Source organism: Camelus ferus, chromosome 1 (assembly GCF_009834535.1).
Source record: "Camelus ferus isolate YT-003-E chromosome 1, BCGSAC_Cfer_1.0, whole genome shotgun sequence".
NCBI lineage: Eukaryota > Metazoa > Chordata > Mammalia > Artiodactyla > Camelidae > Camelus > Camelus ferus.
In genome coordinates this window covers 41,901,994-41,916,789 of record NC_045696.1, presented here as the reverse complement: position 1 = coordinate 41,916,789, position 14,796 = coordinate 41,901,994, and the positions used below count along the sequence as shown (strand labels likewise).

The 14,796-nt window shown below is 33.8% G+C and overlaps 1 protein-coding gene across 1 annotated transcript in view; it reads left to right on the top strand.

The window, feature by feature from the left end:
* Nucleotides 1-14,796, top strand: part of ZBTB11 (zinc finger and BTB domain containing 11) — a 29,116-nt gene that overhangs the window by 1,685 nt on the left and 12,635 nt on the right. Inside the window, exons 2-4 of the mRNA XM_032477995.1 lie at nucleotides 4,886-5,121; nucleotides 5,765-5,996; nucleotides 13,807-14,651. Of these exons, the coding sequence (XP_032333886.1) occupies nucleotides 4,886-5,121; nucleotides 5,765-5,996; nucleotides 13,807-14,651 (1,313 nt within the window). The remainder of the gene's footprint in view (nucleotides 1-4,885; nucleotides 5,122-5,764; nucleotides 5,997-13,806; nucleotides 14,652-14,796) is intronic.

Genomic DNA, 14,796 nt, shown 5'->3' with positions numbered 1-14,796 from the left:
TGAGTATTCAAACTGTTCCGTAAATCAGTAAAAGTTTGCAGGCCCATAGAAGAGATTTTGTCAGGAAGGATTCTGCCGTACTCTCCGTGCGACTCTGCAGAAATTAACTTACGGTTACTTATCTGTAAGGGAATCAGACAACTGAATAGTTTCTCAAAGTGTTTTTCAATTGATGAACTTTATTGGATAGGTCTTCTTTTTTGCTCCTTTAAGCATTATTCCGGGTTTTTTTTTAAGTCCATATCTATATTCTTAAATGCTTTCTCTTATTTTATATTTTAAACCAATATCTGAATTAAATTCCTCTAAAGAGACCCCACTGTGAAGGCCAAATACAGAGTAATTGCTGCACTTTGTTAGGATTGGTTTGGTCTGACCTAGTTTTCCTGAATAAATGTCTCAGGTTTAATATTTCATGACATGTTAAAATGATAATTGTAGCTGAAGATAACATTTATCAGGCTTTTACATGCAAGCATAGTGCTGAGCACTTAATTTATTTTCACTCATTTAATCTTTGTAAAACCTTGTAAGGTGGAAACATTTACATCTCTTTTACTGATGGGAAAACCAAAAGCACCAAGAGCTGACCTTTGTGATTTCAGACTCTTAACCACTATTATATGGTGCTGTAAAGTAGCACCACATTTTTTACTAATTTTTTTTATGTTTTGGAAAATAGTATTTTTCATAGAAATACTATTTTTATTAGCATGTGATGAGTGTTATTTGATCTTGATACTTTTATTATTTTAATATTTATTTAAAATGGGAATTCATAGTCAGTAAGCATCAGAGACAGTTGCCTTTGATTATTAGCTATTCATTTTGATGTTTATTGCATTAATACTTTGCTTGTTTCTTTATTTGAGGCCTATTAAAATTAACAGACATACAAGAGTCAACATTCTTAGACCAAGAACTAATACTTGATAAAGCAAACATTTTTAACTATTAGTTTTTAATGTGTCATACAATTACATATAGACTATGGATATTCATACTCCAAAGCCATCGTAGACTGGGAGCTAATAAGATTTGGTCAGTGTAGATGCCAAGAAAAGAACTATTCCAAAGTCAGTCCACTAGAAGTACCAGGGAGAGTTTACTCAGATTCATTATTTATGCTGCTTTTTCTGGAATGCTGCCATCATAAGCACTGCCTTTATATCCTAGTGCTCAGGCAAGTTTGTAGAATAGTGAAAAACTCTGGCCCAGTGCCTAGAATTGACACAGAGCAAATTTATTTCAGAATGTAAAATCTTAATAGATCCTCTTCCCTCCACCACCTTACTTTACCCCATCTTGTAATTGTGTGCTGGAGTTCCAAAAGAAACAGCTCTCCCATTCCTCAGTCAAATGCTGATGCCTAGGAATCCACAGTTAAATGTTTCCAAAATGTGAAGGTTAAGTCAGTAGGGCAAAGAAGGTTAACCCAGCTATCTGCAGAGGTGCCTACCCTCCGAACTGATTTGTGTTTGTCTCGACTATGTGGATAAATTGATGCTGCTGTTACCTAATCCAGAAGAGGAAGGCATAATCTCTAGAAAACCCTCCCTGCCCCCCTCCAAGAATTATCTGGCCCCAAATGTCAACACTGCTGAGGGTGAGAAACCCTGCTGTAGAGTGAGAAACTGATCCTCTAGTTGTTTTATCAAAGCACTGCCTGCTAAGGGTTTTTTTGTACTTGGTCAGTGCTCAGTAAAGAACCTGGTAATGCTAACTTGGTCTTTTATGTGGACATTTATGTCGTACCAGAAAGGTTGACCTGTGAGCATTTTTGTTTTGTTTTGTTTTGTTTTTAAACTACACAATTTACTAGATAAATTTAGGAAATCATTTCAACAAAAGATTAGAATATAAGTATCAAATGATTTTCCTATATAGCAATAGACATCAGGAAAATACTCAGTGAGCATTATTTAACACTTACGTAGTAGTAGTTACCCTGTATCAGACACTGTTCAAAGTGTTTTATGAATATTAACATTTTATCATTATAACAGCCTTGTGAGGTGGGTGCTATTTTCCCCATTTTACAGGTGATGACACATAGGCACAGAAGTTAGGTGACTTGGACATGGTCACAGAGCTAGTTAGTGGATTCAAATAATAAAGTCATAAAGTAATTTCTACTATTTGCAGTAATTATCCACTCTTAAAATAGTAAACTATGTTTACAAATTGGTGTCTTTTCAGTGGTTAATTTGAATCAGATTCTTTCAGCTTAATCAGCTCTGGGAAAGCTAAAGAGATCTGGTTTCTGAATTTCTAAAGCTAGATTTGAGATCAACCATCAAACACTAACACTCAAAGGACTTCAAAACATGATAGGATGATTTTTGAGGCAGTTGATTGATTATCATACATTAATAAAATTTGGGGGCAACTTTGCTTATTATAATTCATCCTTATTCAAAGGCTTTCTGTGTAGTTTCTCCAATACTATCTGAACTCAACCAGTTAGTGGTTTAAACCTCTGCTGTATGCAACATATACTGAACTGTGTAGCATCATAAAATCTTTAGAAATAACAACCAAGGTTAATTAGAAAAAACTGGCTCTTGCCATCTTTATTTTGGATGTGGAAATTTCTATAACAGCTCTTTATTCTCTAAGTATGTTTCTTAGAAATATATATATATTCTTTTACATATTTCTTCTCCCGCTCACCCATTTACTCTTTTTTTTTAATTGTAAAATATACATAACATAAATTTACCATTTTAAGCATTTGTAAGTGTACTGTTCAGTGACATTAAGTGCACGTGATTCACATTGTTGTGCTACCATCACAACTACTCATCTTCAAAAATGTTTCATCTTTCCAACCCATTTACTCTTTTTTTTTTTTTCCCAAAGAGAATGAACATCTTTTCTATTTACTCTTTTTTGTTTGCTTTTTTTTTTTGTGGGGGGAGATAATTAGTTTATTTCTTAGTGGAGGTGCTGGGGATTGAATCCAGGACCTTGTGCATGCTAGGCACAGTGCTCTACCACTGAGCTATACCCTCCCCCCTCCATTTACTCTTAATTGTGCCTAAAATATATGTCCATCCAGCTTTTTGTATCGGTTTGTTAAAACCTGCTCATCATATCTCATACAGGTGTAGACTTCTTACTTATGTTTTCAGGCAGTAGAATATAATCTCTGTTGCTTCCAAGTCTGTGCACATACAAATGCCCTTTTTGTGAAAATTGTATTTAACCCTAACCCATTATTTCTTATGTTCTGGGGGAGAAAGCAATGAACAGATAAATCTGGCAAATTTCTGGGTTAATTGGATTTCTTTACTGTAGATCTTAAGTTTCTAATATGATAATATCCATTGTGTGTGAGAATATAACTCTCTGAATTTATTAGTCCAGTGTATAAATTTTTAGTAAGTATGGGGATATAATACAGTTTAAGAAATACTGCTCATGTACTGTCTGAAGGTTGAAAGTGCAAGGAACTTGGTATAATTTGTCATTCTGAAACTCTTCAGGAATTTGCATACCTCTGTATCATTTTAGCAAATTAAAGAGCCTTTCCATTTGCATTTTACTTGGGGATTGTTGTGGGGAGAAGTTTCTGCCACAGGGCTGGACAAATGTGTTCCTGGGTAGGTAGCATAATATACTGAAAATCACATGGCTTCTGGAAGCCCAGCTATGCAGTTAACTAGATACGACTTTTGACAAGTTACTTACCTCTTAGGGATGAACCTCCTTATCTATAGAATGGGAATTGCCCTCTCTTACAAGGATGTTGGAGAGGATGGGAGTGTGTGTGTGTAAGTAAAAAGTGTTCCTCCCTGCTCCCTATCCCCACCCCAGCATGCTGGGCTGGAAGTTGAAATTCAAAGTAGGGTTTTTTGAGTAGTTTGTGTGTAATCAACTTTTGTTAGATTGTGTATGCTGTTATTTCATATAACCCTAAAATCTCAAAGCTTTCAAAAACAAGATTTATTTTATACTCATTACAAGTTTGGTTGTGGTCCTGTTAAGGTTGCAGATTGGCTCCACGTTTTTTTCATCTACAATTCAGCCTAAAGGATGGCATCCATCTGGACATGCTCTTTGAGAGAGGGGACATAAATCAGAGAACTGATGGGAAACTGCTTTTTAAAACTTCTAATGAGACATATGCATTCATAGTCCATTGACTAAAGCAAACTGCATGGTCAAGCCTGATTGTCTTTAGGGTGGAGAGGTATTAGCTTGAACCTCATTATTATATTACTGTTTTGTTTATGAAGGTCAAAACCAGTTGAGTATCAGTAATTTCATATAATTCCTATTGCATGACTGAGTTGAAACTGATGTGGATATAGGCATTGCTACATAATTATCTTCTATGGTGGGTGAATGAATAATCACAAGAGTAAACAACAAAACAGTCTACCTCAGCATGGAAACAAATTGTCATTTATAACATTGAAAAAGGTGTATCTTAGACATAGTAAACAATCTTATGGTTACGAGGGTGAAGTGGGTAGGAAGGGATAAATTTGGGAGTTTGAGATTTGCATATGTTAGCCATTATGTATGAAAATAGGTTTAAAAAACAAATTCCTTCTTTATAGGCACAGAGAACTGTATTCAATATCTTATAATAACCTTTACTGAAAAAGAATATATGTATGTATATGCGTGACTGGGACATTGTGTTGTATACCAGAAACCTGACACATTGTAACTGACTATACTTCAATAAAAAAGAACGAAAAAGATGTATCTTAAATTCTAAAGAACTCATTCTATGTACTTTATAGGCATGCGTGTCTGTTCACATGCGCTGAAATATACATTAGTGTACACAGATTAAATAAATAAATGTGATCTTCAGTTTTCAAATAAGAGCAGTATTAAATTTGACTTGTTAATTTTTATTTTATTGTAGGTATATTAAAGCAAGTCAAAGATTACATTAAACAGTGTAGCAAATGCCAGGAGAAACTGGATCGCTCCCGTCCAATATCAGATACTTCAGAAATGTTGGAAGAATTGGGACTAGACCTTGAATCTGGAGAAGAAAGTAATGAATCAGAGGATGACCTGAGCAACTTTACTTCGCCTCCAGCTACAACTTCCAAGCCTGCAAAAAAGAAGCCAGTATCCAAACATGAACTTGTATTTGTAAGTCGAACTTTCCTTTCAACTTTAACATTTGTAACTAGTGTGTTAGTATTTATAGTCTTCTAAATTTTTTCTTAAACCACTTAAACTGCTTAACTATTGGCACTGACGTTGAAAATTTAAGCAGGTCTGTGCACTGTTATATGTGCCCAAAGTTTCCTACTATTGCCTCTTCCTTAATCAGTAAATATCCCTGTTGTTTCTTTTCTTTAGAATGTAACTTATTAGTTTGTTGTTAATAACTCCTCCTCTCTTCTTTTTAATGGTATATTGGTACAGGTAGAATATATTTCTGGAAGCAGTCTCTGGGTCATGCAGCAAGGTAAAATTAAGCTGGCTAGGTCTTTGTTTTTTGCCTGCATTAGTTTCATATATCATCAAATAAATTTCTGACTAATAAGAGAAGGCAGGAAGACGTGAGATGCAGGTTTTCATTGGATCGGGCAGAATGAACACAGCAGAAAATAGTGAGAACAATGTATCTTTTTTATTTAAATACATCTGTAGTAAAGTGTATCAGTCTAGCTCTTCATATTAATGGAATCTTTTAGAAGGGAATAAGGTGTCTTGTTTTAAATTCTGTTAAAGATAAAAATACAGATGATATATAATGCAACTCTTGGTCTCAAACTTATTTTGATAGGTTGACACCAAAGGAGTGGTGAAACGTTCTTCTCCAAAACATTGTCAGGCTGTCTTAAAACAGCTGAATGAACAGAGACTCTCTAACCAATTCTGTGATGTTACTTTGTTAATTGAAGGAGAAGAGTACAAAGCTCATAAATCTGTTCTGTCAGCTAATAGCGAATATTTTCGAGATCTTTTTATTGAGAAAGGAGCTGTTTCCAGTCATGAGGCAGTGGTGGATCTTTCTGGTAAGAATTTTCTGATACTCTTGCTTTTTGTTAATAAGTGCCTACTGGAAGAGGGGTGTCTGTGTCTTACAAACTCAGGATTTATGCTCAAGTGGGAGAAGCCTAAGCTGAACTGAAAGGTCCTTCCTTTTAGTAAGGTTTCCAGGGTAGAGTTATGAAAAGACTGTCATTCCCTATCACTACCTGTTGGGTGAGATAATTGTAGCAGAAGTAGTATTTCTGGCATTTACACTGTTAAAAACAGTTTGAGAGAAATCTAACTGTGTACCAGTGTTACTACACTAAATATATTATTTTAAAATTGACTGCCTGTATCTTATGTTGTGGAATGTGTAATTATAGAGGAATCCTGTGGGTCTGTTATTTTTTGTTATTTAAAATTAATCATTATAATTCATTAGATTCAATAATCAAATTGTCAATATAGAATAATCAGAATTCCAAAGTATGGTTTTTCTGTTTCTTTGGTTTTATTATTGTTGTTGTTGTAAATGAATAATTTGACTTTCTTTTGGCCTCACTAGAACTTATATTTTGGCTTAGGACTCAACAAATGAAAATTTAGGAAGAATAAAAATAGGTAACCTTATTTATACATTTCCTCATAAAATTAACTTTTGCTGTAACTCTTGAGTTACTGACACCACTGTGTGAAATGTCATTTTCCCTTTCTGAAACAACAAAAAAAAGTGACTTTATCCAAGTATATAAATACTTAACCTAGTTAACCACTGATCTTTTTCTATCTTATACTGTTAAAACTCACCTCTTCTGGAAAGACAAATTTATATATTTCTCCTTAACAGTAACTAGATGTTTAATTACTAAAAAATGTTTATTAAACATCCGCTGTGTGCAAGGAACTGGCCTGGGCTCTGGGTATGCAGTGGTGAACAAATACTTCTGTGGAGTATAGAGTTGCATTACATTCTAGATTCATGACATTTGCTTTCTTTCTGAGTTCAGTGACTCAGAGGAGAAAATATATCTTATACTGGGCCATTTGAATAAAACTCATCACAAGTGTAGTCTCTGGATATGTGAGCTTTGGAATTCTGTCCTTATCTTTCTTGAATCTGAAGCAGAAATAGGAAAGGGTATGAGTGTTAGTCTTTTCTGGTTTCTCAGCAGCTTATAGCAAATGAAATGTCTGCCCCAAAATAACTGTAACACAACATCTTAATATTCCAACAAGATACCTCATTTATTATTTATTGTAATATATTGTTCAGCAAATATGACATAAACCAATAGCAGGTGAAGTAGACATTATTAAAAGTTTTGTTTGATTTTTAAATATTGAATAGGTAAAGGCTATTTATAAAATATGTATAAAGTATTAAAACAGTGATAAAATGTACATTTTTTAAATTGTCTAATTTAATGTAGTTCAGTTCATCAGTGTCTTCCTTTATGTTGTTTATGCTTTAAAGAAAAAAAAATTCTTCCCCCCAGAGGGTATAGCTTAGGGATAGACTGTGTGCTTAATATGCACAAGGTCCTGGGTTCAATCTCCAGCACCTCCATTAGAATAAATACATAAATAAACCTAATTACCTCCCCCTAACCCACCAAAAAATTCTTAACTACTCAGTCAAAAATATTTTCATATATTGGGTTTTTTTGGATTTTGATACTTTTTCTTTCATAATAAGTTTTAATCTACTTGGTTTTTTTGTTGGTGGTGTAGGGTGGGTGTTTGATTTTGATCATTATTTATCTCAGAACCATTTAATGAAAACCCAATCCTCTTCCTACCCATTGACCATGCAAATTATCTTACAAAACACATTTTCACATGTTTGGTGCTGATTCTAGGCTTTGTTCTAGTTTGTTGGTTGTCTCTGCCCATGTTATTATTATTGCTTGGTCTTAATTACCTTAGCTTTATAATAATAGGAAAGTCCCACCTTTATTATTCTGGTGTGTCTTAGTTATTCAGAACTCTTTGTTCTTCCTTATAAGCTATAAAAGCCACTTGTCAACTTCCACAAAAAGACAAGAATGTATTTTGATAGGGATTATATCAACTTAATAAAGTTTAGAGGTTTGTCCATAAAAGTCTCACACATATTTTGTTAGATTATAAAATACTTTATACTTTTGATGCAATTATAGTTTTTTCTTAAAATTGCATAGTTTCTGATTTATTTTTGATGTATACTGATTCTATATGCAGTTATACCACTAAATTACCTTAGTCTTTCAGATATTTATCTATAGATACTTTAACATTTTCCACATATAACAAATATGTTATCTGCTTAAAGTAATGGTTTTGTTTCTGCCTTTCCAGTCCTCATAGTTTGAACTTTTCTTTTTTCTCCCTTTACAGTGCCATCTAGGGCCTGGAAAAAAACAAAACAAAACAAAACAAAAAAAAAACGGCAGTTGAATAGAAGTGGTGATAGAGTGCTCATTTATTCCCATTCTAAAGAAAGGGTGTTTTTTTACCAGGAAGTATATTATTTGGTAAACATTTTAAATAGATAACCCTTTACCTAAGGAAAATCGCTCTGAAATGAGTATGGACTTAGCATATAACTTTTTCTGTGTCTATTGAGACAGTCTTTATTTTTTTCATCCTGTTAATATGAGGAATTACATTCATTTCCTAATGTTAACTCATTTTTTTATTCCTGAAATAAATCCAGTTTAGTCATACTATATCATCTTTTATAAAAACCACTATGTTTGGTTTGCTAATATTGTTTAGAACGTTTGCATCTGTATTCATAAGTAATTTAACTTTTTCACATTGTTTCTGTCATGTTTTGATATTAGAGTTGGCTTAGTCTTATAAAATGTGTGTTCTAATTTTTTACATGCATTGAAATGGTTACTATGAGATGAGAATAATTGTTTCTTAAATGTTTTGTAGAGTGATGGCTAAAATTGACTAGGCCTATAGTGGATTTTGAGGGAAGATTTTTAACTACTAATCTGACGAATTTAGTGGTTAGGGAATTATTCTGTAGGTTTTCTATTTCATCTTCAGAAATTTATAGAAAGTTAAATTTTTGCCAGAATTTGTTCATTTTTAATACTCTCTTCTAAATGCCTCCAGTGACTACAGATGTCTCTTTCATTCCTTGTGCCTTCTCTTATTTCTAAATTTTTCTTACCAGAGGTTTACTGACTTTTTAAAAAATCCTGCTAAAGCAAAAGCTGGCAAATTATAACTTGCAGGCCAAATCTGGCCCACTGCCTACTTTTGTAAATAAAATTTTATTGGGATGCAGCCACACCCATTCATTTATATCTTGTCTATAACTGCTTTTGAGCTTACAAGGGCAGAATTGAATAGTTGCAACACAAGCCAGTGACCCATGAAACCTAAAATATTTGCTTATTTGGTGCTTTACAGAAAAACTTTGCTTATTCCTATGCCAAAAGCGTAATTTTTTAAATGTTAAAAACCTGACTTTTGTGTGGAGGGTATAGCTCAAGTGGTAGAGTGCATGCTTAGCATGCAGGAGGTCTGGGGTTCAATCCCCAGTACCTCCTCCAAAGATAAATAAATGAATAAACCTAACTGCAAACCCCCCCCCGACTTTTATGTAAGTGCTATAGTCCAGGGTTTTAGATAATTAATTGAATAAACCAATAAGGTATTAAAACTGCTTCTAACACAATTTTGAAGAAATGAATTTTACATATTGTTATTCAGCCAGAGGCATGAATTTGCTTGAAATGAATATCCTAATAGATGAAAAACTGGTTAATACCTTATAGGAAAATAAACTAAGTTTGGGGGTTTTCTTTCCTTCCCTGATAGAAATAGCTTCTCAACCTTTCACAATTCATTTGCATTTGCTATTTCTGTAAGTTAATTTCTACAGTGTTGTAAAATATTTAGTCAATAGCAGTCAAGCAGTGGTGTGTGCTCACCACTGCTTTTAACACAGTGGAATATATATAGCCAATATTTTTCAATAACCATAAATGGAGTATAACCTTTAAAGATTATGGAACACTATTGTACACCTGAAATTGACATAATATTGTACATCCACTATGCCTCAGTAAAAAAAAAATTTTTTTAAACCCTGATAAATTCTTTTTGCCTAATCCCAGGTTTTGACTAATTTTTCCTGGCACTCCTTCAAAGGACACTTATTGTTTTCTTTTATTAATTTCAGTGGCTCTTTATTATCTCATCTCCCTCTTTCTTTATTTGAGTGTGTACTCTGTTTATCTTTGTTTTAAATATGAAACTTAGCCCACTTAACTCCCAACCCTTTTTTTCTAGTTTAAGCATCCAAGGCTATAAATTTCTCTTTAATACTGTAGATTTGTTACACTTACTTTTAAGCTTACATAGAGTCTGTTTTGATGTTTAATTTTGCTTGAGTAGAATGTGAGTTTTTTTTTCAGTTGGGTGCAATATTAAGTATATTGTACGTTATGTCAAGCTTGTTAATTGTTAATTCTTTTATTTACTGATTGTTTTGTGTGCTTGATTTATCACTTGCTGACAAGGGCTTTAGAATGTTAACTAGTGTGATTCATTTGTCTATTTCTTACTGAATTTCTTCAATTTTTTAAATGTATCTTGAAGCCATGTTAGTAGATGCGTATGTTTAGAATTACAGCTTTATGATAAAACATCCTTTTATCATTATATAGTGACCTTTATCTTTAGTGATGCTTTTCACTCTTAGTCTATGTTAGATGCTGTTGTAAACACATTTCTATTTTTCTATTTTAGCAGCTATTGTAAATATTTTTTAGCTATGTAAACTATTTTTGTTACTGTTTGCCTAGGATATCTTTCTTCCATCTTTTATTTTCAAACCTTTTTGTATCTTTATGTTTTTGATTTTTTTTTTTAAATTTGTGGTTCATTTATTATTTGGGGGGAGATTAGATTTGTTTGTTTGTTTGTTTGTTTGTTTATTTATTTATTTATTTATTTATTTATTTATTTATTTATTTAATGGAGACACTGGGGATTGAACCCAAGACCTCATTCATACTAAGCATGCGTTCTGCCTCTGAGCTATACCCAACCCCACAAGATGTCTCTTTAAACATCATATTTCTGTATTTTGTTCTTAGTCCAGTATGAGTACCTTTGACTTTTAACTGTCCTGCATGGAAATTGTTGGGCTTCCTAAACCCAGCAGTTGAGATTGTTCTCTCTCATTAGTTGAGAAAAATTCTCAACCAGTGTCTCTTTGAAAATTATGTCTGCCTGAGTCAGTCCAGTTAAACAGACATTCTTATTTTATATTCAGTGTCTCTTAATCTCTCTTTCATATTTTGTTCTTTTCTTTGTAGATAATTCTGGAAAATTATAGTTTACTCTTTGGCTGTGTCTAATTTGCTGTTAAATTAATTTATTGCATTTTTAAATTCCAGTTTATTTCCCATTTTTAGAGGTTCTATTTATTTCTTTTTCAGATGCCTCTTTTAGGGACTAATTTTTATGATCTTTTGCTCTTTACTGGTATTATGCCACCTTTGTTTTCTGTATCTGATCGTAGTAGTACTTAAAGTCTGCTTATTTGATTCATGTTGCTATCTCCTGTTCATGGTGCGTTGTTTCTTTGTGATTTTTAAAAAATATTTATATGCACTGAATTCGTATTCTTGAAAACTGTGGGAAATCTTTGAGTCCTGGGTTGAAGGTGTTTTTTTAACAGAGAAAATATTTGATTCTTTAGGTACTGAGGGCATTACTGCCCTCCGAATTTAAAAGATTCTCAGCTTGAGGTTTTTCTTCTGACTACTAAAATGCTATATATTCAACAAAAACCCCCACCAAATTAAGTTGGCTTGTGGTCATGACAGCTCAGGGAAGATTTCTCCACCTTTTCCACTCAGTGCTAGGGTACTCACTGAATGTATTTAAAATAATGTTTTAAATTATGTTTAGGTTTTTTGTTTAAATGTGTCAATCAGGATATCTTAGTCTGCCATACTGCTGGATGTGGAAGTCCCTATCATAGTATTTCTATCTATAACCATTGTCCACTTTAAAATTTTTTAAAATTTTGTTATAAAACATAAAATTTACCCTCCTAATGATTTTTGAGTATACAGTTCAGTGGTGTTAACTGTAGTCACATTATTGTGTAACATCTCTAGAACGTGTTCATTTTACAAAAGTGTCCGTTTTATTTTGATTAAAATGTTTTGCAGAGTGTGTGTATGTGTATGTAAAAAGGCCAGGGGTAAAAACAAAATAACAAAATTATCTGCCTATTATCTCTTGGCACTAGGATTCTGAGTGATTTTTATTTTCTTATTTTCTTTTGTGTTTTATAGTATTTTTCAGTAAACATTTGACCTGTATCTTTTTTGCGGGGGGAGGTTTATTTGAAACAGTGTTAATTCTTTCACTGGAAATTTTAATGACTTCAAACATAGACATTAAAAAGGTACCAGGTAAAAGACAAAAAACAGATTATTTTATTAGTATGTGGGGTTTTTTTTTGTAAGAAATATTCCTACTTATCTCAAGCTTATTAAACTTGGTTTCATAATTGGTAGTAATATTAATATGCTTCAGCCTATTTTTAATTATCAGCTTTGCTAAGAATGACTGAATTAGCCATGATGGTAATATTGATGTGTATAGTCTGATCAGTTTTCAACTTGATTCCTAATATATCTTACAGTTTAAGGCTTCCCTGTATACTTGTTTATCCCCTGTTTACCTGTGTAAGAGAATCACATTTTATGTATCCTGAGTCAAAACTGAAAGACACAGCAAACATGAGTTTTAAAAGATTGCTTGGCTCTCTGTATTTTAATAAAAGATCTCTTAAGATAAATTATTATGTGGGAAAAGCAAGGCACAGAAAAGTATGTGTAATATGACACCTACTGTAAGAAGGAGGAATAAGAGTATTTGCTTAAAGGAGACTCTAGAAAGCTATACAAATTCTTAATCATACTTGTTATGGAGATGGAGTTGGACTCTGCAATCTTCTGATTTTTGAATTACATGAATATTAAAAATGGCTATGATAGTGAAGTACTGAGAACTTAGAAAAGAACTGAACTGATCTTATTTTCTCACATAAAATGAGAACCTGATATCTCATGTGTATAGTAATTATTCCTTTAGACCAAGGATAAACAAACTATATCTAAAGATCAGTCCCCCTTTCCCTCCCTTTTTGTAAATCAAATTGTAACACAGCCACACCCATTTGTATGCATATTATTTATGCGTATAAATGGGCTTCTCTTTGTAACTACAAAACAGAATCGAGTGGTTGCAAGACACTTGGTGGCCTGAAATATTTACTATGTAATTCTTACAGAAAAATTTTGCCTGCCCCCTGCCTTAGGCTTTGTTTTTAAGTTTTTAGTAGTAGGAGCCTTTGTTCACAGTCAGATTTTCATATGCACTTCTATTATTAAAATACACAGCCATACTTAACTGCAGTCAGGTTAGGAGACAGGTTGGTTGAACCCTGCCTACTCACCTGCCTCCCTCTCTTTTTTTACCCTCCATTCTCCAGCAGCTGTTTCTTGAGGGGAATTTGAGGAACCCCCGGGGTTCTAAGGAGTACAGTTTGAAAATGACTGCCTTACAACAACTCTTTGAGGTAGTAAGTCTGATATTATTTTCTATTTTAGGTATTGAGAGACTCGGCTCATAAAAGTGAGTTAGTCAAGGCTTAATAAGCAACCAGGACACAAAACAAATCCAGGGTGTTTAATTGCAGAAGAAATGATCGCATTTGCCTTTATATTCTATTTTATATTGTCATAATCATATATTAATTGTTCTTATAAGGTGTCTTAGTAGTGATTTGACTTTTTTGTCCTCCATCTTTCTTGTTTCGTATAGGTTTTTGTAAAGCAAGCTTCCTTCCTTTACTAGAATTTGCCTATACTTCTGTGCTAAGTTTTGACTTCTGTAGCATGGCTGATGTAGCCATCTTGGCTCGTCATCTTTTCATGTCAGAAGTTTTAGAAATCTGTGAAAGTGTACATAAACTAATGGAAGAGAAGCAGCTAACAGTGTATAAGAAGGGTGAAGTACAAACAGTTGCATCTACCCAGGACTTACCAGCACAGAATGGAGGTACAGCACCTCCTGTGTCTAGCAGTGAGGGAGCCACAACCGCTTTATCCACTGAACTTGGGGATTGTGAAATTGTACTGCTGGTGAACGGAGAGTTGCCAGAAGCTGAGCAGAACAGAGAGCTAGGACAGCAGCCTGAGCCCCTGGTCTCTTCACAGGCTGAAGCCACTCTGTCACCTGTAGGCTGTGGAACTGATTCCCATTCTGAAATGGAGTCTGTTGACTTAGTAAGAAAAAGCAACCAGAAAGAACTAGAAACTGTAAACAGCAAAGAAGATAGCACAGTTTCCAGTACTCATCCTGAGCTTTCAAAAGAGAATGTAATCAGTAGCTCTCCAGAAAACAGCGATGTGGGAAATGACACAGCAACTGAGGATGTCTGTGCTGAAGATACTCCAGAGCACAGGCAGAACCTTGGGCAGTCTTTCAAAGACCAGGAAAACCTAGCTGAACCACCAGCAGAGACAGACCTCGGTCCTGATGATGAGACTTACAGAAGCAGGCTTCGGCAGCGTTCTGTTAACGAAGGGGGATATATCCGACTACACAAAGGAATGGAGAAAAAGCTGCAGAAGCGGAAAGCCATTTCCAAGTCAGCCGTTCAACAGGTATGATGAAAAAGGAGTTCACTTTTTAGTTTTAACTTTTAAGTTGAAAGCATTCTGTTGACAAACTTACGGTGAAAATTGGCGGGTAAAGGGGAGTGGTTGCAGGAAAGCAATTTAGTGTTTGAAATACCATTGTTAATAAGAT